Source organism: Thermobia domestica, chromosome 16 (assembly GCF_964235325.1).
Source record: "Thermobia domestica chromosome 16, izTheDome1.hap1.1, whole genome shotgun sequence".
Taxonomy (NCBI): Eukaryota; Metazoa; Arthropoda; class Insecta; order Zygentoma; family Lepismatidae; genus Thermobia; species Thermobia domestica.
In genome coordinates, this window is record NC_137469.1 from 3,803,989 (window position 1) to 3,831,554 (window position 27,566).

General features: G+C 37.1%; 1 protein-coding gene across 1 annotated transcript in view; it reads right to left on the reverse strand.

Moving 5' to 3' along the window:
• Nucleotides 1-204: 204 nt before the first annotated feature.
• Nucleotides 205-27,566, reverse strand: part of LOC145672886 (protein transport protein Sec61 subunit alpha) — a 35,624-nt gene continuing 8,262 nt past the window's right edge. Inside the window, exons 2-9 of the mRNA XM_081742083.1 lie at nt 26,397-26,464; nt 19,110-19,175; nt 17,336-17,546; nt 13,188-13,445; nt 10,298-10,464; nt 7,537-7,677; nt 4,165-4,413; nt 205-902 (exon numbers count right to left, since the gene is read on the reverse strand). Of these exons, the coding sequence (XP_081598209.1) occupies nt 639-902; nt 4,165-4,413; nt 7,537-7,677; nt 10,298-10,464; nt 13,188-13,445; nt 17,336-17,546; nt 19,110-19,175; nt 26,397-26,464 (1,424 nt within the window). The 3' untranslated portion in view covers nt 205-638. The remainder of the gene's footprint in view (nt 903-4,164; nt 4,414-7,536; nt 7,678-10,297; nt 10,465-13,187; nt 13,446-17,335; nt 17,547-19,109; nt 19,176-26,396; nt 26,465-27,566) is intronic.

Sequence of the window (27,566 nt, forward strand, 5' to 3'; positions counted from 1 at the left end):
TTCTATGCAACCTACACAGTAGAAAAGAAATGTTGGTTGCCTATAATTAAAGGATATTAGCTTTTCTCACTGTATTTATCTCGACCGAGTCAATCCGTTAAAATCTTCACAGGTAACGGTGGCTATCATTATGGCGTGATCCTCTTTACTGTCTCGACCAAAGTATATTTCTTTTTATAAAAAAGAAACTTTGCACACACACTGTAGTTTTCTCCAAATAAAACACATTTATTAGTGTCTTTCCATACAAGAAACTGTACACGATCCAAATTTTGGATTACAAACAGAAAACATTCTTTCATACCCAACACCACACTATTCCTTCAACACTCATCTAGAGAGAAGAGAAAAGAAATGATTTCTGGAAAGTAAAACTTCTTTTGTTTGTTTGTTTGTTTGTTTCTCTGAACAACAACAAATAGTCCATCGATGTATTTTTTTTTACGAAACAACCATTATCAAAAGGAAATTCCCTAAAAAGTTCTTACATGAAAGGGATGAGGGAAGCAACTGGGGAATGATCTGTTTTATAAAAACAGTTTAATAATTAATGAATCGGGAAAACAGAAGAACAGGGTGATGTCATATACAAACACACTCGGTACAGTTTATTTAACGTTCATTTCTTGTCTTCTGTTTTAGAAGAGTAACGTGCTCATACCACCCATTTCACTCTGTTCTTTGACAAAGATTTCGAAGTATTGATAGATGATGGTAACCGCCAATAAGATTCCAGTTCCTGATCCAATGGCTCCCAGGAAGTCAGCGAGTACAGAGAGCGCGCCAATGCATAGACCACCAAATGCAGCGGCTGTTGGAATGTAACGATTCAATTCATGGATCATCGATTTCTCCCGATGACCTCGCATTACCATCTGTTGCTCCTTCAACTGCTTAGCAACCTGAAAACGGAAAGGAATACAGTAAGAAAACAAGCATGTACATTCTGTTCAACACAGAAGTAGGGCCTACATAGGGCTCATTTGTTAGTAAGTTTCTTCTATTTTATTATCTACTAACTGAAATACCCATTCTTCGCATGGGTCAGATAAAATATCTACTAAACACATTGAAAAACTAAAGAAAACATCATTTTCTTTAATTTTCTACTACTTTTAGATACCCGGTAAACGCCCCTTGGTTGGAATTAAAAAAACACTCGCCCCCACCCGACGGTAGCTGAATTTGAAAGTCATCGCTAATGAAAAAGTGTCACCATTGACCTCAGCAACCGCGAAAACTATTAATTTGACACTAATAGCAGTCACTTTGAATTATTTTTACGTCTCGGTATCTCCCCTCCCCCCTGCCCGCAGCCGAATGGGATGAATTTGGAAGTTAATGCGATCGGAGTTTCACCATTGATCTCCGCGACCGCGAAAACTATGAATTTGACACTAATATCGGTCATTTTCTACTACTTTTACATGTACCGGTAAACACCCCCTGGTTCGAATTTTTTTAAAAAAATGCTTAGTCTTTGTCTTTGGGGCCTGGACCAAGGTACCCGTGACCAAAATTTGGTAACTCTCGGCCCACTCGTCTGGTCCCCAGGCCGCACACAGATAAACTTTATTTTATTTATATTATATACACCCTCAGAAATGTTTCTTCCTGCAGCAAGATTTTGCTAGCAGCTGCTTGAGTACTCTTTGATACTACACTACAATTTTTTTTATGTTATGCACCAAGGCTAAGGGAATCTGTAATGATGATAATGAAGTAATAAAATGCAGAAAGTGGGAAAACTCGATAAAACCACGTAGACTGTGCTTGTCTACCACAGAGCCTAACTGACGCGAGCTGGGATCCAACCTGGGTCACGCACCAGAGATGAGCATTCTAGCCCTAAGCCACCGCGGGCCAGGTTTATTTTCTTACGTTACAGCAGAAATTTAATTCAACTACTATCAAGATCATAATCTCGAACACTTCCACGAAAAGCGACTAACATCTATTGACGGTAAAATTCAGATGTTGAAATTACAAAAAACAGAACCTCAATACCATCTCCGAAAGGCTCTCTTCAAACACATGATACTCTCTGATCGAAAAAGCTAATACCTTATAAACCTAGTGGCTAGAAAAAAAAAAAAAAAACCTCTGGGTGTATAGGTATTATATTTTCAAAGTTTTTCATCTTTAATTAACTTGTAATACACGACAATAGGCTTTTGTGTTGATGTGATGTGTCCAGTTATATTTAAGCTTTACCATTAAGACCAATGTAGTCTGCCACAACTTCCGAAAATCCATTACACACTAAAATGTCACGACCAGAGATGACACACACAGTCTATACGTTCCGAATATATGCTTTATAACACTCACTACTTAATACAGAGATTGATTCATTTGTATTTGATCCGAAGTCAATGTGCAACTGTACCGCACATGCGAAACTCATCGCCGTGAGATTGCCACTACCCAAGAAAGAGTATCAGTCACGAAGTAGAAGAATGTGGTCGATCGTAGTCGCATGCCATCGAAACTGAACAGATTCTGGGAGCCCTTTCCAACGCTAAGTCTACGGCGTGATGCATCGAAGAAATATGTGAAGTGAGTAATTTTGATGTAGGTCCTGTCACTGTGAATTATACTACCAGACTTATGTCTCAACTGATATGCACCAGCATGAAATCCCAGTATTGTATAGACAAGACGTGAACTAGGTTGAACTGCACAAAAAGACGAGATATCTAACTACATTGCGGAAACATCCTTGGAATTTTATCGCAGGATGCAACAGGAAACTGGAATTCCTTTCACCGACATTTCCGTCAAGAGTACAGATACCAGCTCAATAGACTATGTTTTCGGACTCCTCAAGCGGTGCTTGCCCCATCGTTGTGTCCGCACAGTTTCCGACCTGCAGGGCTCATAGCGGTGTGGTCTCTTGTAAACAGTTGGAAAGTGACCAAAAGAACACGAAAAAGTGACCAAACTCTCATCATGACCCTTTTTTCCTTTGTGACTTTCCCCATCACCTCTCTATTGTTTTGTTTCATCTTTTCTTCTTTATTTCTTTTTGAGTTTCCTCCTTTCTTAGGTTTTCTAAGTATGCTTTGTAGTTACGGTAAGCAGACTTAGCAGATGTAAGAAGCTTCTGAGTAAGTGGAACCAGTTCTGGCCTATTTCCGAATTTCTTCATCCCTGACATTATACTTAACTTAGCATTGAGAGTTCTCAAAGCCGTGAAATATTAAAATTCATCACCTACTCTTAAAAAGACCATACATGAAGCATAACACAAGACGAACATGATGAACCACACAACCACACATACAACGTTGAGCGAAGCGTTAACTACATTACGAGAGAAAACTAAAAGACTATTATGATAGAAGAAAGAATAGACACAGAAGCGATTTCAACCCCACCTTGAAAGCTTAAGCACCCACCAATTATCCACTGTGCTTCAGAAAGAATAAAAGCTGAAGTGAGAATAAAGCTGACTGTTTCACATGTGGCAGCAAGTACTGAAAGCTTTCAGAAGAGTAATGAGGAACAAGTTTCTGCCTTTTTCCATTTATATTTTTCTTAGAAAACTGCCAATGCAAAACATAAATCACACGGAAAAGTCACATTACTTCAAAAAAGTAACTTTTAGTGACCAACCTGAAAAAAGTAACTTTTAGTTTAAAAAAAAGTGACTCGCTATGAGCCCTGGACCTGTGAAAAGCCTATAAAGACGAGCAGAATGCAATACTCATGGTTAGCTGAAACGCTGTCCCTTTCGATGGAAACTCCGATGTCAGGCAATAGTCAGCAGAGGATGACTGCAGACAGAACATAAGCGGTGGTGGAAACAGCATTTCCTAGGTTAAGTGTCGCATTCCAATTCGGCTCAATATTAATGAATCAACCTCTGTAATAAGGAATCCTAATTGAAAGCTGCACTGCTTTCCTAAGATATACTGATTCTGAATTTTCTTCAGCCCTATGATGAAGCTAAAATTGATTTTAAATCTAAGAATAAAGTATAGTTAGGGAAAGGAGGGTAAATGCTCCCGCAGTTTCCACGCGACCGAGTTCTGTATTTTACCAATTTTTAAATCCGCTAGTTTATTTAACGTTACCACATTTTCTGATTCCAAAACTTTGTCAATATGGTACCAAAGATAGAAAGATGGCTAATAATAAAAGCAAAATGAAAAAACTTACATCTTTAGCTGAAGATCCTGACACTTCAATCCAAGTCTTGGAGAAAAATGCGCAAGAGCCCAACATGAACACAATGTACAATATCGCATGGATGGGATCTTCCACAATGTGTCCTATATTCTCGGGCGGCGATAAATAGTAACACAACCCACCAACAGGGTAAGCTCTGGCTGGACCACCGCCGCCTACGTCAGCCCACACACCAAGGAGATTCACGAAGAAGTTGCCTTGAAATTTCACAGCTAACATCTGGAAAGAAAGAAAAAAATTAGCTTTCTGATATAGTAAGTTACTATCTTATTTTCATGACAACTGAGAGGTGTATTCGAAAAACTTAGTAACTCTCATAACTTTCCTCGAAATAATTTAAGCATCGTAATATTATTAGACTACTGCCTATTATTAGACAAGTGTGCCCCTGCTGGCGTTGCAGTCGATGTGTGTGTTTTCCCGTAGCTCCCTCGAAAGAGGAGGGACAAGGTGCTGCGGCCGACAACATTCAATTGTTGGATGCGGAAGCGTTGCCACAATTAATTATTTCACGGATTTCGCTATGCAATGTCTTGTTAGCGATTCTAAGTAGCCTACGATCTTCACTCTTCAAGACCAAACGACTGAATGACAAATAGGCAACACAGCCGAGATCATTGACTTTTCCCTATGCAAAGAATGTTTCACATATTTTCCGAGGGCACGCTTGAAATAGAAAGGCTCTAACAATTGAATCGCAGAAAGCCCGTGAATATAGATTAATTAACAGGAATTTTAGGAATGATAAAAAAAATGGATCAAACAATTGCGATCTTGGCCAATAATTAGTTTGTGGTTTAGAGGCCACAAAATTTTTGAACGGTCCCTAAAATAAGTTTTCGTATTTATTTATTTTATTATTTTATTTATTTTTATTTTTATTTATTTATTTATTTTTTATTTATTTATTTATTAATTTTTTTAACGGAAGAAGCACATTATACTGAATTAAGTGCCAGTTTGGGTTTGGATACAGTATATGAAGTTCTCCAGATATAAGGCCTATAAGAAAATATTTGCCTGAAATATATTGTATATTTTGATCCAATAAAAAGGGATATTCGAGCAGATAGACGATTGGATTTTGCATATTAATTTATAACCATTTTCATCTAACAATTTGGTTCTTGTAGGTTATCCAAGTTTTCGATTACACTCCTCAATTCATTGAATTAGACGTACAATAAAACGTGTGAAGTTCGACATCTACTTAATGGGTCATTTACGTACGATGGACATTTTCTTTAGATAAAAAGTGAACCAACAAAAGCCAACTGTTTCACTGTAATGGATGGCTCAAGTTTTACGTATTTTTGATAAGTCCCAAAGAAATACACGAAAAATACAATGTCCTGATTTATGAACATCATAAATCTGTAAGAACTTACTCTTTCATTTAATGCGTAACGGGCCGCGTTGGCTTAGTAGTAGAGCGTTCACCTTCGGTCCGATCCCAGTTCACGTCAAGTGAACCTTCTGGTGGACAAACACCGTGTGGGTGCGTTTTCTCGGGGTTCTCCCGTTTCCTCCCACTTTTATTCCACCATTTCATTTATTTCTCATCATCACCGTCTCCTTTAGCCTAGCCGGCATAACGTGGGACTTAGAACTTAAAGATTTCATTTCATTTCATTTTCATTTACTCCGTTTAATATTTACAATTTGCGTGTACTATCTGTACCATTAAACTCTAAAGTTGTGGTGTTACCTGACACCTTTCTCTCCAGATCTGGGCTAGTCACATTTAATTCATCTCTTTTTTTACAATGAGAATTCCTCCTCTCTCCGCTCAGGATTATCCCCTCTCCCTCACTTTGTGTTACAAGGCAGGCAAGACTAGTTGTGCTTATTCCAAGATGCCAAAATCAAGATTATATGCAATCTCAGACAGAGAGAATTTCCAACTGACAATTTCAAAGTAGAAGTGGAAATCTATTTTGTACTCGTTGTTCTGAATTGTTCTAAATATGAGAAGTCTACTGTGCAGGTACACGTTTCTTCCTCCAAACACCGCTTAACCCTTATCCGGTCCAGACATTTTTGTAACGTAAACGGGCAACCAGGGCCTGTGAGGCCCAGTATATATTTTAAGTGCAGAACACTCAAAATTCAATGTCTGTTGTCGCATACTGTTCCGATTAAAGGTTACAATAGTCACGTGTTCAATATATAATTATGTGACAATTTGATCTAATATTTGACAGGAATTTCACTAAAGTTATACGGGGCCTCCTAGGCCCCGGTTACGTCAGAAAAAGATTTAAAAAAAAAATAAATAAATAATAAAAAAAAAGCTTTACCAACTCGATATGTTTATGATTTTAACTTCGACGAAAGATAGAAGAATTCAGTATTTTATGTCTTCGAAATATGTATGGTTATTGAGAAATTTTAGAAAAATGAAGCTACTGGGCCTGGGAGGCCCCGGTTGCCCGGATAAGGGTTAATGAGGTGGTATGTTGTATTGATGTAAGTTTTAGTGGGAAAAACTAGCTAATAGTTTCATATACATTTTTAATGCTTGTGTAATAAAGACGAGTAAAATAAAACAAATATGTAACAGAAATGGGTAAAAATGAAGTATAATTCAAGGAACAGCTATTAAGGTATAATTTAGGAAAAAGCACAATGTAAGGAAAAATAAAGCATAATATACAGCCGTATAAAGCTAAAGTTAGTTGCCCTAGCAATCTATAAGAAAGTCACTGTCGTAGAATTGGTCTCAATATAATAAGAGTACCCACACGAAGAGATTCATGAATGAAAGCAAAGTGTCAACCAAAGGAGAAAACTATTATGTGAAGACCAGATTTAAACATGCCAGACTCCTCAAATACGCATTGAAATAATTAGGATTTAAATAAAAAGGAATATACGCTAGGTATGTGGAATATATTTTCTTATTAATATTTATATTTCTGAAGCCCCTGGGAACACTGAAAAAAACAACACTGAGGGCGTTGTTTGGCTTTTGTTAGCTTGATCACGCAGGATTTTCCATGGAAGATTTTGATACGCAACACCAATACATCAAAATTTCCGTAGCAGCTGAATGGAAAATATCCCACAATCACCTCCTAGTGTAATACTTCCAGATGTGGCAACACTGAGAATTTGAAAAATAGAGATAATCCATTCATGATGAAGTTCAGTATTTTTAAAGTTAAGTTTATTATTTTTAGTGCTTCTACAAGTTTTTACTTATTTGTCCTAAAGAAAAGAAAAAAAGTTCCTGTACTATATATCAGAAGAAAAGATAGTATACTTAGGCACTCAAAACATTTCTAGAAACTTTGTAATGCACTCAAAAAAGGAACAAACTTTTAATTTTAAACTGCTTACCTGTGAAATAACGTAAAGATTGGAGACAAGGGCAGACTGCAAAATAATGGGAATATTTGAGGTGTAAAACAATTTAATAGGGTAACTACTGTACTGCCCTCTGTATCTTGCAGACTTAATTGGCAGATCTACTCTGAAGCCCTGTAAAGAGAAAACATTTCATACCATCAACCAAAACTGCAGATATTTATACTTAAAGTAGAGAATAAAATATACGTACTAATAATTAAAACTTAGCTACGTAATGTTTTTTTCCTGGGTCTGTTAGCCCATATTTGAAGTCCTTCCCGCGGGCACTTTTCACCGGCGCTTGTACTTTCTTCTATGGAGGTCTTCAGATAATTTCTCAATATCATATAATTTGATTAGTGCATTTCTGCACTAAATCAAGCCTGTTTCCTGCATGGTTTAGGAATCGTATCGTGTGATGATCTACTTACATATAATTATGTCTTCCAACCAATGGATGTTCAAATCCCTTACAGTCTTGGACTTGTATATACAGTCTTGCCAATTTATGTTCAAATTCAACCCTTGTTTTTATTTATTTATTCTATTATTATTATTGTCATTTTTGAAAATTCAAATTCTTATCAGAGAAATCCCATGAGGAAATTGTTTTACTTAACTACATGTTAGGAACACATAGTTTTCCTTGTTTTACTTGTTTTACTTAAATTATCTGAACGAACGACTTCAACCCCTTTTACTACGATTTATTTTCTGAATTTCCTGCCCTCTCCTTCTGTTGCATCATATTTCTTGAAGTTATAAAAGTGTATTATAGATGGTTTGTCATTATATAACTTTCAAAACAACAATATAGTAACTCTACGTGATGCTACAATAGTTTAAATTTTATAACGAGGGTAGCTCGTCATTGTGCGATTTGGCACCGGGGGGCCATGACGAGCTAGACTCGTCATTTCAGTGCAAGGGGTTAATATTATACTACTTCATTATGTTTTAATGGGCAACTTACAATTAATTCAGGCTGTTAATCTTTGTGTTCCTAACATGTCTATAAGAAATTCCACAATTTTCAAACATTCCAATATACAAATGCTTGTCAAATAGCAACAATTACATACCTATTATTATCGACATCTTTATTCCTGATTTTTTCTATTCATATGAAGTTTATAACATCATTTATTATAAAATCTATTTTTCTTTGCATGCTTTTTGTTTCTATTGTTTATCCTAATAGTATTCTTTGAAAATTGTAATTGGATTACGTATAATAAATTATTTGCAGTCTTAATTTTCTTTTTTCATTGATGTAGTTGGTAATGGAAATGTAGTTGGAATCCCAGTTCTTCTTAAGGTTTCCTTTTTTTGTGAGCTCAATAACCAATTATATACATATGAAGGGTAAGAGGAAAAAAGAAGGAATGTCCATGTATGTGCTTTTTCGGGTGCTTTGCCCTATCTGTTGGTGACTCTTGGTTCTATTTGACTGTATATGCCATGCATGCGTAGATGTAGAAATGTCCATATAAAATGGGCAAAAGATTTAACTAACCCTATTCTTCTTACGCGGTTTGCAATATTAAAACGCCGTTTTCTCGAAAATGCAGTTTTGTGACATTCCTTCTTTTTTTCCCTTACCCTTCATATTAACTTTGAATCTTATTACAGCAAACTCTTTTTAACGAAAAGCTACTTTATTTTAAAAGATGCATTTCAATATTCACTACAAAATGTTTACCTTTAAAGCACTCAAATTATCTAAATAGGAACGTTGCGGCAAAAAGTTATTGCCTTCTTTTTTAGCACATATCTTCTGAAAACTAACGTTTGTGGAAATACGTCCCGTTGATTAACTTGTTCCTTATGGCATTACTTTTCTTATTTCCGGTAGTCCTAAACGAAATTTCCCATATCAATCTGGTCTTACAAGGAAAATCATTGGTCTCCCTCAGCCTCGGAGCCTAACCGTAGGACGTTAGATATTAAGAAAGAAAAAAAAACTATTAACGTAAGTTCCAGGGGCTTGAATTCGATTCAATTCGTTTGGGAGGTACACATACCATCATGTCACATCAACCCTCACAGGGAAGGTAAGTTGTCCCCACCATCGCATTAATCAAATTAGAATATTACACGATACACGAGTACGTAATTTCTTTCATAGATATGATTCCGAGAACTCAGATATGAAGAGGTGGTTATGTCATCGCCACCATCATTATCATAGGTATTCTGCTATTATTGACAGGTCACTCACTAGCTGCAACTGAGAAGCTTCTATACTCCATGGTCTTCTTCCGCTAACCTCTTCATCCTCACGTACGATTTCTCTGTTTTGATATCGTCCATTAATTGTTACGTAGATTGAGAATAATTTATTTAATGTTCTAGATCAGTGGTTCTCAACCGATGTATCGCGACACACTGGTGTGTCACGCAGTCCCGTAAGGTGTGTCCTGAAATTTTAGAATTTAAAAACCAAGAAGAATTTAATAATAATTAGTTAAAATCGAGAGACTGTACCAGTTAACACCTCCAGCGGTACCAATAATTCTCAGTGCTATATAGAGCCTATACAAATACTAATACATTTCACTATTAAAATACATATTATTTATATAAAAAAAGTGTGTCGTCAGTCAAAAAATGTTGAGAACCACTGTTCCTGACAACGTAAATTCTAACACTAACACATTCGAAGTACCATTGCATATGTCAACACAACGTATTATCGTTCTATTAAATCAAATGTTAGTATCTCAAACATTAGATGATGCATTTTCGTTACCTGGAAGTATATGACAATGGCAAACACTAGAATAGTAGCAAGGAGATTCATTAAGTTCGGTAGATTCTGTCTGTAGAAGGCTTCTCTAAGGGCTCTCACTTTATCCTGTCGTGTGGCCAGCAGATGGAACAATGCTATCACAGCGCCTTCGAATTCTGTTCCACGACCTACAATCAAAAAACAAGCATTTAATATCGACGTTTCATCAATACATGTATACATACACTGAAAAACTTCAGAGCTCTCTCGCAGCTACATAGTTAGCGCGGGAGACAGTTCGATTCCCGGTGGAAATATATGGTTTAAAAAATTCCATAAATGTTATACTTAATAACGCGCGGGAAGATAAATTTGTACTATATACCACATATACATGTTTTCCGAGCTTTCCTAGTTAAACTGATTCCAATCTGCAATTTTAGTCATAGGGACACAGCCAGTTACATGAAGGAGGTTAACAAAAAGTATACCATAGGAGGACAAAAAATTATTACCAAATAATCAGGGCTTGAAAAATCTTGCTTGCAAGTACTTGCTAGAAAAAAAATTACTAGCCTGACCATTCTGCAGTCAGTCTTATGTGTTTATACAAATAAACAAAAATCGCTTCGCGACACAGTAAACATATCAATACGTTTTCAATTTTGCTTATTGGTATGTCTCTCACAAATAATAATAATAATAATAATAATAATAATAATAATAATAATAATAATAATAATAATAATAATAATAAAAGGTGACATCTGCTATTTATTCTTGAATTCACGTTTTTGATTGAGCGGACTTTCCACGCCAAATGTACAAAAGAAAAGTACTCGCCACTGGCGAGCAGGCGACTGGATTTTTCAAGCCCTGCAAATACAGAATGAATATTTGTTTACTTATTTAAGGATATATGTATTCATGTAATTATTAAGAATACTGTCATATAATAATTTACCGAATCTAAATGGACTTTAATTGGACTACACTATTTCGGAAATCTTGCCCTCTTCAGTACTTTTGGAAAATTTACATTAGTTTTTCTCTAGTAAGACTATCCGTGGCTTTGGATTGATTATTTTAACAAAAGAAACACTGACCAAAGCTTAAAACACACTTAAAATAAATAAATAAATAAATAAATAAATAAAAATATAATAACAGTTTCGGATATCTAACATATCCTTCAGACAACATCAAAAATAGTTTCTCATTTCCTCGACTTTCAGTTTACACTTTTTTTCTTGTGTGTGTGTGTATTCAGTTGAAAAATGACGAGCAGAAGGAACTGGTATTAACAAGAGTTTAAATCTGATAATTTTTCAACTGGGCAGTAAGTTGTTATACGAGGGTGATTCAGAAACTAATGCTTCTAAGCCCACTAGTTGGCCAATAGTACTGCAAACATTCTGAACTGCTTATCATTAATGCACTGATGTTTACGCTATAGAATATCACTTGTTTCATCCTTGTCTTATCGTTCCAGAGTAATGGAGCAAGTAATCCATGGCATCCAATGGTGACATCTGGTTGTCATTGAATTTCTGACTGCGGAAGGTTGATGTCCAGGAACATTCATCGCCGGCAACGAGTCGTGGATACACGATTACGATCCAGAAACGAAGGGTCAGTCGATGGAGTACCGCCACACATCATCTCCGCCAAAAAATTTCAAAGTGTCTCAACTGCTGGCAAAGGTTGTTGACATTCTGCCTCATCCTGCCTATAGTTTGGATCTTGCGCCTTTTGGTTCTTCCCCAAACTTAAGGATCAATGCTACATTCGTGACGCGGAGGTGTAAGCAGTAGTTTGGCAATGTGTCGCCAGCAGCCATCACAATTCTTCGCCGACGGCATGAAAAAGTTTGTTTCACGTTGGCGCAAGTGTGGTGCCCGTAATATGCCACCATTTGTAGCTTTTCACTGATACATGTATCGGTGTTATCTGTCAAACACAAATAAAGGTATCAACCTTGGAGGCATTACTTTCTGAATCATCCTCGTATTTTTACTAATGACAATCTGACTTTGAAATGAGAAGACGTCATTACCGTTTATTTTCAATAATATCAGAAAATAATAATCCGCCTTTTGCATTTCCAGGAAAGTTGTTCTAGGTTCTCATAATGACTTACTTGCCTTCCTGATCATTGATTCTTAGAGAAACGTTTGAAAGCTTTCGTAAATGCATCGAAATGAACTACTGTCCTTTGTTTTTGTTTTGAAGAAATGACAAAAACTTTAATCACGCATATACTTCAGTACTGATGTAATTCTTTTACATCCAACAGATACGTGCCTTACAACACGCCATTTGCAGAAATGAATGCAATATTTGAGACACATGAACACACTTGCTGAAGTCCGGTCAATTGGATGGCCAAATTATACTAATTGCTGATCTACATCTTATGAAAACTCTTTCGTAATTGCTGACAATATTAAACAGATCAGAAAGAAATAACATGAGGAAGTTTGGCTACGGGCATATAATTTAAAGTACCAACTCCCTCTATAAAAATTGTTGCGGAAGTACCGCAGGATTCTGAAACATGGATATTTGGATAGTGCACATTAGTTCCTAAGTGAAGGCTTGACCCGACTACGGTAGGTCACATAGTTTTGGAGCTATAGACCTTTAAAAGTTCATTTTTTCATGTTTTCGCCAGCCTATAGCTCCGAAAGGAAGAATTTATGCAGCCAGGTTGATCTATACTTTGTTTTTATTTTGGTGTCAGGAATCGCTTTCCAAACGTTGTCAGTGTTGTTTTGAAACGCTATATATACTGACTTTTCAGGCTAGAACTACGCGTAATATATTAAAGTTCGCATTTTACCCACATTCTATAATAAACATGTTGCCTAAGGCAATGAGTTAAAATCCTTAGTAAAATTAAATGTCTCACCTGTGTTTACAGTGGCAGGGCTGAAGGCTTTCCATACAATCGTTTCACAAATATTGGTTGCAATGAAGAGAGAAATTCCGCTGCCTAATCCGTAACCTTTCTGTAGAAGTTCGTCCAACAGCAAAACAATGAGGCCTGCCACGAATAGCTGGATAATGATCAGTAAGCAAACGCCGGCGCCGATCTCAGCAGGATCTCCGTACATTCCTGTCATCACATACACAATGGCTTGTCCCACGGTGATAACCATGCCAAACACTAAAATAAAAAAATAAATAAAATAATTATACAAGTGACTATACTTTCATGTACTCTTCCAAACTACAGAGGTCCAATATTCTAATCCTAAGGGTTAGATTCATCAGTGTGCAATGCTGCTACCCTTCGGATGCAGAATCTACTTTCAACCTATATCAAAAAATAATTTCAATCTCTTACCGGTACTGCTCTACGAAACTAATAATAAAATCAGAAACGGCACATTTCTACAGATCTAATACTGTTTTGGTTCTATAAGGATCAACAATTAAACTGGAGGTGGTAGTAAATTTCTTCTACTTCCGGTTTCACTGATGGGTTGACGACGGAGATAGCATCCGCTCTTGCAACACTGAAACCAAATAATCAACCATTTCCGGTTTTAACGTTGATCACTATAGCAAAAACAGCAATAGATAGCGCGAAGCGGTTTCTTGCAATTAATTAAGCATCCCAAGAATACATTTCATCTCCATCTTGAACTATTAAAACCGGAAATGGTAGAAATCCAATACAACTTCCGGTTCCATTATTGATCTACGTAGAGCAAAAACGATAAGTGATAACATGAACAACTTTTTTTCTTTTCTTATCTTTTATCGTTCTAAGAACAAGACAGTGTTCTATACAACAACAACAACAGGCTGTATACTGGGCACTCTTATTTATAACTGAATATACCCATTCTTCGCATGCGGGCTGTATTTGGAAGTCAACGCCTGTAGGAGTGTCACCATTCATTTCAGCGAAAGCGAAACCTATGGATTTGACACTAATATCGGCCATGTTGGGCTATTTTTACATGTCTCTGTATACCCCTCCACGCTCACCCCTGGCCCGCATACAATGGTAGCTGAATTTGAAAGTCATCGCTAATGGAAGTGTCACCATTGATCTCAACGACCGCGAAAACTATGGATTTGACACTAATATCGGTCATTTTGGATTACTTTTACGTGTCTCGGAACCCCCCCCCCCCCAGTGACCACCCGGCCTGCAGCCGATTAGGGTGAATTTGGAAGTTAATGCGATCAGAGTTTCACCATTGATCTCAGCGACCGCGAAAACTATGAATTCGACACTAATATCGGTTATTTCAAGTACTTAAGAGCCCTTAATCAGGACAAATGAGAAAACAGACGAAGAAATAAATAACAGAATTGTGGCAACAGGACGACTCTACCCTGCCTTAACCAGAAACTTAATTAGCACAAAAGAAATATCGAAGTCAACGAAATACAAACCAACGTACATACCAACGTTAACATATGGATGTGAGTTACGGTCGCTGACAACTAAACATCACATTGGGTGATATCAATAAAAATAAGTAACTACTCCTGAGAAGTCCTGCTCGAGAATTGGAGTAACTACACCTGGAGTAATCTCCTCCCTCAATTTTGTATCAATAAAACAAGCCACTACTCAGGTCTAGTCTGCTCCAGATTTATGAACGTTTACTCGCGCTTCCTCTGCACGTAGCACTGAGTCGTATCAATAAAAGAAGTGATTACTCATTTCTCACATTCATCGCGCAGTCATTTCGTTATTTTTAACCTATGGCGTAGTATCTTAAAAGCCATGAAACGGGCAAGTAGCAACGATAGCTTCAATCAAAGTGCATTTGTGGATATTCTAAACGAGTTTCCAGTGGTACTTTCAAAGTCACAGCTACCAGAAAGCAAACGAAGGAAAGCCGAAACTTTGAAGGTAATTACATGAAATGCAACGAAATATCACATACATCTACGACTGAGACACAAATTCAAAAGAGAATCTAATATTCGAGCGAGAATAAAACAAAAATAAAAAAGAAAAAAATTAAAAAAAAAAAAAAAAAAAAAAAAAAACGGGAAAGAAGAAAGTAATACTGAAACCATGGGAATGAACCTATTTGAGCTGATGGATGTTGATTGGAATCCAGCAATATCAAGATTAACACGACAAGCGCATATCACGTGTTGTCCAAGGTCTTTGTAGATTGTTTGGCTTTAAGAACGAAATCAGACACTTGGCTCCTTTGTTTTCTTTTTAAAAAAGTCCAGCCACCCACGTCATAAATCACGTCCATCTGATTGCGTTTTCCACACCATACATGCCCCCTTTCGCCTTGACATGAACAAAATACATTCTCATGTATACACCCTTTCTATCAACGTTGAGTTGAGTTGATTATTAGTTTAACGTCCTTTTCAGTAGCGTGCCTATATGAGACAGAACCCACTGATTAACGTGGAATCCAAACCACATGAGCTCCTGCCGGGAATCGAACGCGGGTCTCCTATGCCAAAGGCATGTACGCTAACCGCTTAGCCACGAAATAGCTCTTCCTATTAACGTATTACTCTCCAAAATACTAGGTTTCTTTAATGCCACTTGTGTATAGTCAAGTGCTCCGATAGCACCCGGAAATTTATATTGTTCTTGCCACTCTGCCTTTGCTGTTTGTATATTACGCACACTTCCGGAAACAATCCATTTTCAGGTAGTCATAGACAGTACTTTGAGCCACACCAGAATCCCCTGACATTCCGACCTGGAATCCCGGATCACTCACGTAACGCAAGAAAACCAAGGGCACCGATTTCTCTGTAAATTTGGGGGAGGGGAGGGCATTCAGATGCAGAAGGTATATATATATCAGGATTTTAAGACAAATTGCATTCTAATTATGCCAAATATTGTATATTCATAAATACAATAAGGGGCCCACATGAGCTTTGGGGGCCCCGGGCCCCCTGGCCCCCACAGGATCGGCGCCCTTGAAGAAAACCCGCGTCTTTTCATCATTACGTAGTCCACCACCCCGAATTTCGGTTGATTCTCCTTAAAAAATGTTGTGCTAATCACTACATTTTCTTTCATAAACTTATAATGCTTTTTGTAATCTTCATTTGCAACATTTCTATGCAGTTTATAAGTTTTTCTACGTAGTAAAACAATCATATATTCTGCCATATTTCGCACGGAGTCACCTATTTAGCGTGCTCCACAAATTTGGAGAAGTTACTAGCATCACAGAGGAGTCTTTGATTTTTATTGATATCAAACGCGTAGTAGTTACTCGGCTCGAGAATAGAGGTGTGGTTACTTCAAAAGGGCGGGGCTTCTCCGAGGTCAGCCGAGACGACTAGTGCTCAGTTCTCTTTTTATTGATACCAATGCGAGTAACTACTTCAAAATTGGGCGTAATGAGTAACTTCTCCGCTTTATTGATATCACTCATTAAGTTACAAAGGCAAGTGAAATGAAATATTAAAAAGTGGGAAAAACAAAGACAAGGTGAGAAATCATACTTTAAAACAGGACTAATAGAACCTTTAGAACAACAAATAAAAATGACAACTACGATGGTTCTAACATGTTTGCCGTATGGGAGAGTAGTGGTTACCGAGAAAAGTCTGGCAGGCTTGACGAGATGGAAAGAGACAGAAAGGAAGACTCAGGAAAACTTAAGAAGAAATGGTAGGAAAAATTCTGAAGGAAAGAGGATTGGGGATAAATGAAGCAAAAAAATCTTCCCAAAGATCGTCCAAGTGGAAAGCCCTAAGAAAAACCTCTACACCTGATGATAGAAGAGGACTGACTAAGTAAGTAAGAATAGATAGCATGTTTTCTCTTATCCCCTATTCAAGCCAGAAATATCATAAATCAACCACTTTCGGTTATAATTGTTGATCGATCTAGAGTATAATGTTAATAGATAACGAAAAAAATATTTTCTGCAATCAATTAAGCACCCAAAGAACATATTCCGTCTCCACTCTACTCTTTCTACTAAAACCGAAAATGTTAGAAATTCCGGGTTCCAATACTGAGAAAATATCACGTCATACAAACAGAAGTCGTCCACGTAATGTATACGTGACACCACTGCTTGCTATACTTACACTTTTGTGCTCCATTAAATAATGCTCGATCTTTAGGTGTGTCTCCAACCTCAATAATCTTGGCTCCTGCCAGAAGCTGCATGATGAGGCCTGATGTCACTATAGGAGAGATTCCTAGTTCCATTAAAGTACCACGATTGGAGGCAAGGATTACACGGATCCAATAGAATGGATCGGCTGAGTCTGAGCTCATTATTCCAAATAATGGAATCTGCAAAGGGAGAAAAAGATACGTTACAAAAACACAAGTTTATAACGGATGCTATGCGATGCATATTGAATATTTAACAAGACAAGGACATCTTACCATAACATATATTTAAATAATCACAACTGTTCAATTTGCTACCTACTTTGACACTTTTACCTCATTTTGAGCAATTAAATTGGGATATTTCTCCAAACCTCACTCAATTTTCACTATTGTGGACCTGGAACCTCAACTTCTACTGTTGAATACACTAGCAGTTTTCTTGATTTGCTATGCCATCTCCTTACTTGCAGATACTGCCTTTCGATTTTTTATTATATTATTATTATTATTATTATTATTATTATTATTATTATTATTATTAAAGGAGGTGATACTAATGACTAATTTGTGAAGTACTGTGGATTTTAGTGCTGGGTCAATCAGAAGTTTATGTTGTATCTGAATACTGCATCATCCTACGGGTCTGTCCTTTAGGCTACAAGAGACTGAGAAACGAATGATGAAAGTACATTATCACTGTGCCCTGAGTGGAAGTAGAGTCCAAGACAGATAGATATTTCAATTCCACTCCTAATGCCTTAGATAACTCAGCAATACCAGTCGGCCGACCCACAATTGCTGCCAGTAGAAGTATATGATGTGCATTGTTGGTACATGTTAGATGTCAAAAATGAGTAGTTCAAGATACATAATTGAGAAATTTGTAGTATTAACCTTTTAGCTAAGCTTAGAGCCAGCCAGAAAAAGGTATACACTGCCATACTGTATCAGATCCCGGCATTGACAACTGTTTTGAAATTTAAGTATGTTGTAGGATGGTTTTTCGCCCAGCAGATGTCGGCGTTGTTTTCAGTTGAAACTATGTTGTAGTATGGTTTTTTCGCTCAACAATGTTGGTACGGTTATAAATTGATGATTATATATTTTTATGGAATACGCACTGGAAATGAAAAACTATCACTGAAACGTTTGCATTATAACTAGTAAAACTGGGTGCTGGGAAAGTCTGTTGTAAGTACTAACCGATACGTTCTACAAGTTTGCTACTGTTCTAGCTTTTGCAGAATCTTAAAATATATGGAAACACACTAGTATTAAAAAAATATTACATATACAAAACCAGATACAAATTATATATATTGGGAAATCTGGATTTAGTGGATTGAATAGGATTTAATGGGTAAAACTAAGCAGAATTCCATTTTGAAATTGTTAGTAAGTCTTGACTAAATTGCTACTTGATTTAATGGGATACATATTTAATATTCATTAAAAAATTACTTACCCCAAAAGCACCCACAATTATCCAATTGTGAACGTTTCGACAAAAGGTTCTTGCCTTTCTTAGTACAGATTCTTTCAGAAATATAATGGTGATGAGAAGACAATAATATTTTTCCAAAATGTTTACAGTAGCATAATTGTGAGTGCTTTTGGAGTGTTTTTTTTTTCTTTCTTTAATGACAGGACTAAACGTTAACATGAATATACTACACTTATTGTACTACTATGGCAAAGAATTATACAGATAAAATATAAAATTATGACAACTTTTCTTACCTGGCAACATACTAAGAAAATAAATAGAGTTATAGCAGTCCATAGTACTTTCTCTCTAAACTGGATCTGAAAAAAAAAAGAAAACGAACACTTTAACCTTTGTATTTATGTATCCAAGTCTTCATTATATGCACTAATAATACAAGAAACAATGAAAGAGTTATACTTCATTATCCTACAGTCTTATCTCATTACCGTCTGTACGTAAGTAAATGTACGAGGCGCGTGTCAAAAGAAATACGATTATTTTTAACGTGGAACTGGCATCACTGACGAACTGTGGGTACGCAGAAGTTTGTTCTACTATTCTGTGCTTGCAACATATGATAATCCTTAGTATACAGTTGCGTACGTGCAATAGCATTAAATAGAAATGACTACGGTTACACAAAATCCCATGACATCAATCAGTAATTGTATGATTTATGGATCAACAGCAATGAATGAAATTAAGGTACCGTAAGGCATTCGGGGGATTTAGAATTTAGATTTCTGGGCTTACGGCATCTAACGCCATTTAGCCCTTCACGATTTGAGGGATGACGTCCGTCGGCGAGCACATTATCCGGGGAAAGAAAAGGAAGGAAGGAAGCGGCCTGGGACCTATAAATTAGATAACCACCCCGGCATTTTCCTGGTGTGAATGAGGAAAACCTCATTCAGGGTTGCTGGCCTGAAAAAGAGTTTTACACCAGGAGTGCCGCCACCGGGAATCGAACCCGGGACCGCTTGACCATGCTTTTCGATGCTACGGTCTGCAATTTTTCTGATTCATGCCAACGCCCACACACACGTACGGCTACTCGTACTGTTGAGACAATATAAAAATTCCGAAGGGAATTTTCTATCATCTCGATATATTCCCTACCTTGCCCCTAGTAATTTTTCCCTTTACTTGAAAAGATAGCTTACTTCGTAACGATGACAGTGAAATTTTCAAGACATCAGTTTTCGAGTAACTGAAGACTCAGGCGGAAGATTTCTTCATAGAGGGTCTATAGAAGCCTCCACCACGCTACCAAAAATGCTTTGAGTTTCATCGTGGCTAACAGGAAAGCAGTCCGAAGTTGTACTTTTATAGAACAAACACTAAAAAATCTCTTTTCAATAACCAATCGGCCTTTTCACATGCGCCTCGTAATTTCTTAAATATTTCATTAAACATTCAATTTAACAACCTATATCATAACAACACGATAAAGTATTCATTATTTACGTACTTGTATATTTATGTATATAATAAAATAAAGTACAAGTAAATTACAACAGGGATATAATACATAGGAAAATCTCTTTTTCGTCCCTCGCAAAAGATAGACCACTTACCTATTTTATATGCTCTACCTTCCTGCCCGATGACAGAACTTTCTTTGTCTTTCTGCGATGAGCTTTTGTAAGTCAAAAATTTTCTGCAGGAATTCCAAAATAAAAAATCAAGATGATCAGCTCCAGCAGAAGAAACACTTGTGATTGCTAAAAATATGCTTTATGTGACGTGAAAAACAGTTCAAATGCGAGTCGTCCGTGCATTTAAGACATCTATACATAACAGACACGTTTTTATACTTTTTTGTTGACTATTTTATTTCCTCTGGCAGTTTTTCTGCACAGGCGCGGCAAATTTTCCGCGATCACATTGCAGATTGCGGCATGTTCTGCTATGGGGCCTTCCTGAAGTAATTTTGACAACCAATTCTGTTGCCATCGACTGTTAGACACTAATTGAAGACCACAGGCTTCATAAAGATGTCTGTAATTCAACTTTGTTCTTTTCACAGAAATTTATGAAAGAGATTGAAGATAAAGAAAAAGGCATAGAATTGGAGATGGAAGTGGAAAATGATTAGGCATTAGTGTTCTTAGACATGATGAGAGGGAAGAAGGAAGGAAAGACACACGGAACGGTACCAGAAAAGTTGTGCGTCGGGAAACTACTGCCATGCTAGAAGTGATGTGGACTATTCGACGAAAAACTTTATTAGTAACATGGAGAAAACAATTAGGCAGGTGAACAGTGACAAGAAAAGCAGAGGAGGGGATAGAGGCCTTGCATGAACAAGTAGAGGGAAACGAATACGAAAAACGGAAACTAAGGTACAGACAGAAAGGAGGAAGCAAAGAAGAAAACGGAATAAGACTGGAAGAAGAAAAAGAGTAAAGGAAAATATGGTGGGGATAGAGAGTAGGGGGAAAAGAGGTCATGAAAGGAATGTTGAAGATTAGAAGTATTTCCATATACAGAAACGGAAACAAGAGGTTACTAAAGATATTAAGGGAGAAGCGAACAAAAAGAGAAAGAATGATGGAGAAAGATGGAGTATTATATAAGATGCAGTGCAGTGAGTGTGATATATGCTATATTGGGGAAACGGGAAAGAGATAAATACAGCCTACAAGCATATAAGAGACACGGGACATTCAATCAATTGGAGTGAAGTGAAAGTGCTGGGCCAAAAGGACATAACGCTATGTCAAAATGGAAAGAAGCGAATTTATTGAAATAGAATGCGATAGAGTTATGAACTGGACTTAAAGTTGAGCAGTGGGGTATATTATTAAGAAGCCTTAAAGATTAAATATATTAATTGTACAAGTTTAATTTATGTTTGTAAATTTAGTATTTATCTATTTAGTATTATTTATTTATTTATTTGGTTTTCATATTTAAGAGTTATCTGTAAAATTATTTTGTAAATTAGATTAGGTCTAGTTATAAGATATGAATGTATATAGTACAAACAGGGGGGAAAGGGAAATAGCGAGTTTTGTTTCTGTTTTATATTTTGGTTTCTGGTGAAAGAGGATTGGCTGTTGTAGCCTATGGTAACCAATCAGTATTCAGAGTTTTTTCGCTGTTCTTTATATATAACATCTGTCACTACCTGTGTATTCATAGTGTCTGATGAAGCCAAGTAGATAGTTGGTGAAACTGTTACACGTTAATATTTTTTTTAACAATAAACTTATTGTTTTGCTCAGCGAGTAGTTTAAGCATGATTTAAACCTAAATGTTAATAAAATGTTTTAACATATCTACTGGAACAGGTAGACAAACTACAAGTACAGATGAGCTCCCTCGTGGCTAAGCGGTTAGCGTACGTGCCTTTGGCGTGGGAGACCCGGGTTCGATTCCCGGCGGGAGCTCATGCTGTTTGGATTCGACGTTAAGTTGTAGGCCCACGTATCATTTAGCCTCGCTGTTGAAAGGGACGCTAAACTAAAATCAATTCAACTACAAGTACAGATAAATATACTCTACAATTTATCGTCTGTTACGTAACTGTTAAAATACTAGTATATAAAGGCTTCAAAAAAAAGCAACGAGCCAAACCTTGACAATGAGAACGAGTGTCCAAACATGGCATTCGAAAAAAAAAAAAAAAAAAAAAACCAGAAGTAATATTATTTAGGTTAGTAGATAATTAAAATTACATTGTGTCCCATATGCTCTATTAGTATTACAGAGCTTATACTCACCAATAATTTTTGCATTACATCTCTACCTGTAATTACAAAAGGGTTTACAAATTACAATAATTGCACAACTTACAAGGAAGGGTCACGCAGTGGCTCCGCTGAGATCCGAACGAGACAATTGTGTTTGTATTTGATATGTTATAACTAGACGAATCCCAAAGTTATACGTGCCACCGGGCGGAATGTCGTGAGTTACAACATATTCTGTAATATAAAAGCTACAAAAAGCTGGCAGAATAGTTTGAACCGTCATTTGTTCGGAAACGGTTGGGTAAATGGAAAACTCGGACAATATGTATCCCATCATTTTCAAGGGCACGCTTTTTTGGATAAAAAAAAGTCTGCCCCAGGGTCCTCGCAGGGTCCCAGACGGGGTCCAATTCAAAATTTTCAATAGCAAGAGGGGTTAAGTAGCACATCATTTGAAAGCTGTTGTAAAATGAAAGAAACTGCAACAAGTCTCGACTCTCTATGATACTCCTGTGCAAAATGGCGACGGGTCAAAATGTAAACAAAAACTTAATTGAAAAGTCCATGGTCACCCATATAAATCGGAAACGGTGATACAAATGTGAAAATAGGAAACGAAGTGTGGCATTATTTTCAAAATACAACAATTTAAGCTAAACGTCTAGTCCCAGGGTCCCCACAGGGTCCCAGTGGGGTCCAACTAAAAAGTTTCAAATGGCAAGAGAGGTAGCACATCGTTTGAAAGATCTTGTTAAATGAAAGTAGATAGAGCAAGTCTCGACTTTCTACGACAACCCTGTCCAAAATTGCGGCGGGTCAAAATATAAACAAAAGCTTAATTGAAAAACTATGGCCGCCTTGAACCCAAGATGGCCGCTTAAAACCTATGTCATTCATAACAGTACAAAACTAAATCTCAATTTTTCTCTATTATGTATTTAGAAACAATAGGAAAACTAAAGAACAATTGAATTTCGATTCACTTCAACTATTATTTTATTCGGTAACAACACATATATGTTTTGTTCTTAATGAACGTTTGTCACGGTTCTCTCAATGTCATTTACTTGAATATAACGAATATGCGATGAACACACAACTCTGACTTCCTATTCATACTGCTAAACAAAAGTTGAATACCTTCGGGTATTTTTCTAATTTTGTCATACGTAGTTCATGCATAAAGGACTTGCTGTACCAGTAGATTGGGTGCTCTATTGTAACGTATTCGCGATGGTTACATTTGTGTGTCATTCGTTGGTTTGATCGCACTACTTAAAGCAATACCAAATATATATATAAAATCATTTGCAAGATTGGCGAGTATTACCAATCCATATGTAAGTCATTTCAGTACACCTAGTTGCGTCAAACTTCGTTGGTTTGGTCACAGCATTCCAGAAAATAACATTTATATACAAACTCATTTTTCACACTGGCAGCCATATTGGATTAGAGATTATATTCTTTGATATTTTGTGGATATCTACTATTAACCATAAACGTAAATATCACATTTCGCTTCTCCAGCACCAGTGGTGTGAGCTGGACATGCGTTCGATACATGGTGCGGCATTTTGAACTCAAGATGTCGCGTTTTTGAACATTTCGCATATTTTCGTCACCTACTAATCAACATTAATGCCAAATTTGGTTTTACTAGCTTCAGCAGTTTGGTATGCTTATCCTTTCGATATAGGTTTTAAGCTGCCACCTTGCATTCAAGGTGACAATAGATTTTCAATTAAGCTTTTGTTTACATTTTGACCCGCCGTAATTTTGGACAGGGTTGTCGTAGAAAGTCGAGACGTGCTCCATCTCCTTTCACTTAACAAGAGTTTTCAAACGATATGCTACCCCTCTTGCCATTTGAAACTTTTTAGGTGGACCCCACCTGGGACCATGTGGGGACCATGGGACTAGTTTTCACTTAAATCGTTGTATTTGGTCTAGGAATTAATTCGTGCGGGTGGACAAGAGATGGCGCAACGAACGGAGCGTCCCACAGTTCCGTGTATCCACACATGTGTTGCAAACCCCTGTCATCGCGTATCGTTCGTAGTATAGGGCAGTGGATTAAAGCGTCAACAACACCAGTTTGTAGTTAAGTGAACATGGCGCAATTTGTGCCTGATAAAGTGTTTTTGCGGGGTGTCCTGCTGCATTACTTTAACATGCAGAAAAGTGCGACTGAAAGTCATCGTATTTTGGTGGAAGTGTATGGTGACCATGCTCTAGCTGAGCGAACGTGTCAGAAGTGGTTTGCACGGTTTAGAAGTGGTGATTTCGGCTTGGCAGACCAAGAGCGAGCTGGACAGCCAAAAAAATTTCAAGACGAAGAATTGACAGCATTGCTCGAGCAGGATTCGTGTCAAACGCAGGAACAACTTGCAGCAGCATTAGGCGTTGATCAAACAACAGTCTCCAAACGCTTGAAAGCCATGGGAATGATTCAAAAGATGTCACATTGGGTTCCACATGAATTGAAAGACAGAGACGTTGAAAGACGAAAAACCATTTGCGAATTGCTGCTTCAACGACAGAGCAGAAAGGGGTTTCTGCATCGAATTATTACGGGTGATGAGAAGTGGATCCATTACGAGAACCCTAAACGAAAAAAGGCCTGGGTGAAACCAGGTGAACCAGGTCCATCACAACCAAAACGAGATATTCACTGTGCAAAGATTATGCTGTGCATATGGTGGGATATGAAAGGTGTGGTGTACTATGAGCTGCTGCAACCGGGTGAAACTATGAATGGAGAACGTTATCGACGACAATTAATGCGTTTGAAGCAAGCTCTGGCCAGAACACGACCAGAATGGGAGAACAGACATGATAAACTTATTGTTCAACATGATAACGCTCGCCCACATGTCGCAAAACCGGTCAAAACCTATTTAGAAAATGTCGGATGGGAAGTTTTACCCCACCCGCCGTATTCACCAGACGTTGCTCCTTCGGACTACTACTTGTTCGATTGCATGAACAACGATTTGATTGGACAGCGGTTTACTTCTTCAGAAGATATCGAAACATGGGTCTCTGACTGGATCGCTTCCAAGGATGAGGACTTCTTTCGCCACGGAATCCGTACATTGCCTGACAGATGGGCGAAAGTGGTGGCTAGCGATGGACAATATTTTTCTTAAGGTATTTATGTATTTTGTGTTTGTACTACAGCTTCAATGTGTGCGTACCAACCGCACGAATTAATTCCTAGACCAAATAGTTTGAAAATTATGCCACACTTCGTTTCCAATTTTCACATTTGTCTCACAGTTTTCGATTTATATGGGTGACCATGGACTTTTCAATTAAGTTTTTGTTTACACTTTGACCCGTCGCCATTTTGCACAGGGTTGTTGTAGAGAGTTGAGACTTACTGCATTTTCTTTCATTTTACAACAGTTTTCAAATGATGTGCTACTTAACCCCCCTTGCCATTTGAAAATTTTGAGTTGGACACAGTCTGGGACCCTGTGGGGGACCCTTGGACAAAGTTTTTTTACCCCTAAAAATTTGTCGTTGAAAATGATGGGATACGTGTTGACCGAGTTTTCCACTTACTCAACCGTTTCCGAACAAATGACTTTGTTCAAACTATTCTGCCAGGTATTTTTTTGTATTTCTTACATTACAAAATATGTTGTAACTCACGATATTCCGCCCGGTGGCACGTATAACTTTGGTATTCATCTAGTTATAACATATCAAATGCAAACACAATTGTCTCGTTTGGATCTTAGCGGAGCCACTGCGTGACCCTTCCTTGTTAGTATACTAAATTAATATAGTGCTTGGATATAAGTACACATCATATTAGGTTAGTTAACTTACCTTTCTTTCAGGTTTTGCTATTTCTGGTAGAATACTACAGAACGGCTTTATCACTTCCAGGAATTTTACTGAAATAAACAAAATAACATTACCACAAGCACTTAAAAACTGTAGCAAATATTTATCTATTTGTATCACTTAAGTTTATAAAATTTGATAAAGACATATACAGAAATTAGCTCCTTTTGATAAATTTGCCATTTTCAATAATGGGTTAAAATAAACAGATGCCCATGCGTAGGCTGTATGAATAATAATAATAATAATAATAAAACCGAATGGTGTGTACACGTTACTTTAAAAAGATTTCGTGGAAGGAGTATAACCTTAGCATATCATGTTGTTCTAATTTATTTGGAACTATTCATTTAGATTTGCTATCTTCGTTGTTTTTTGTGGTTAATGTTCAAGAATACCAGCAGCAAAGAACGGGAGTTCAACACCACTCATTTATAGCACCCGGGTAACAATGCAATAGTAGACGTTTCAGGATAAATTTTCGCCATCATCAACGCTTATTTCTGTTTGCTCGAAGAACTATATTTCTGATAAATCTTCTAGGTAGAAATAATGGGTCAGTAAAATATTGATCTTGGATTTCCTTGCTTTATAACCTGTGTTGTCTTCTCACTATCTGTATCTACACATGAAGCGAATAAATGAATGATTTTAGAAATAAGCAGAATCCCCACCTCCTCCCCTCCCCCCAAAAAAAAATAGTCGCATGCCGTGGGCTTTCTATAAACTGTAATGTGGATCTTATTATTTGATCTGTATATCTGCAAGTGTAGGAAACTTTTGCTATTGTTCATTTCTGTCAATGGTAAATTTTATTTTACTGTGAATGTTATTGGAATCAGAAATGAATTCCATCAAGTCACTGTCTTCCTTACTAAATACTAAGGTATCTAATGAATTAAAGTTTGTCCTACTGCAAAATTTTGGATACAAGCCGGCTCAGACATTACTGACGCAAATAAATAAATAAATAAATAATGAACCGCGCATAGCCAAACATTCCTGTATTTGATCCATTCCATGTGAAAACCAAATTTTCAAAAAACTCGTATCCTCAGATTTCGATGAAACTTGGTGTATATCTACGCCTCTATGAGAGATGATCATGCACCAAATATTAGCCCTGTATTCCCTGTAGTGTCAGAGTACAGG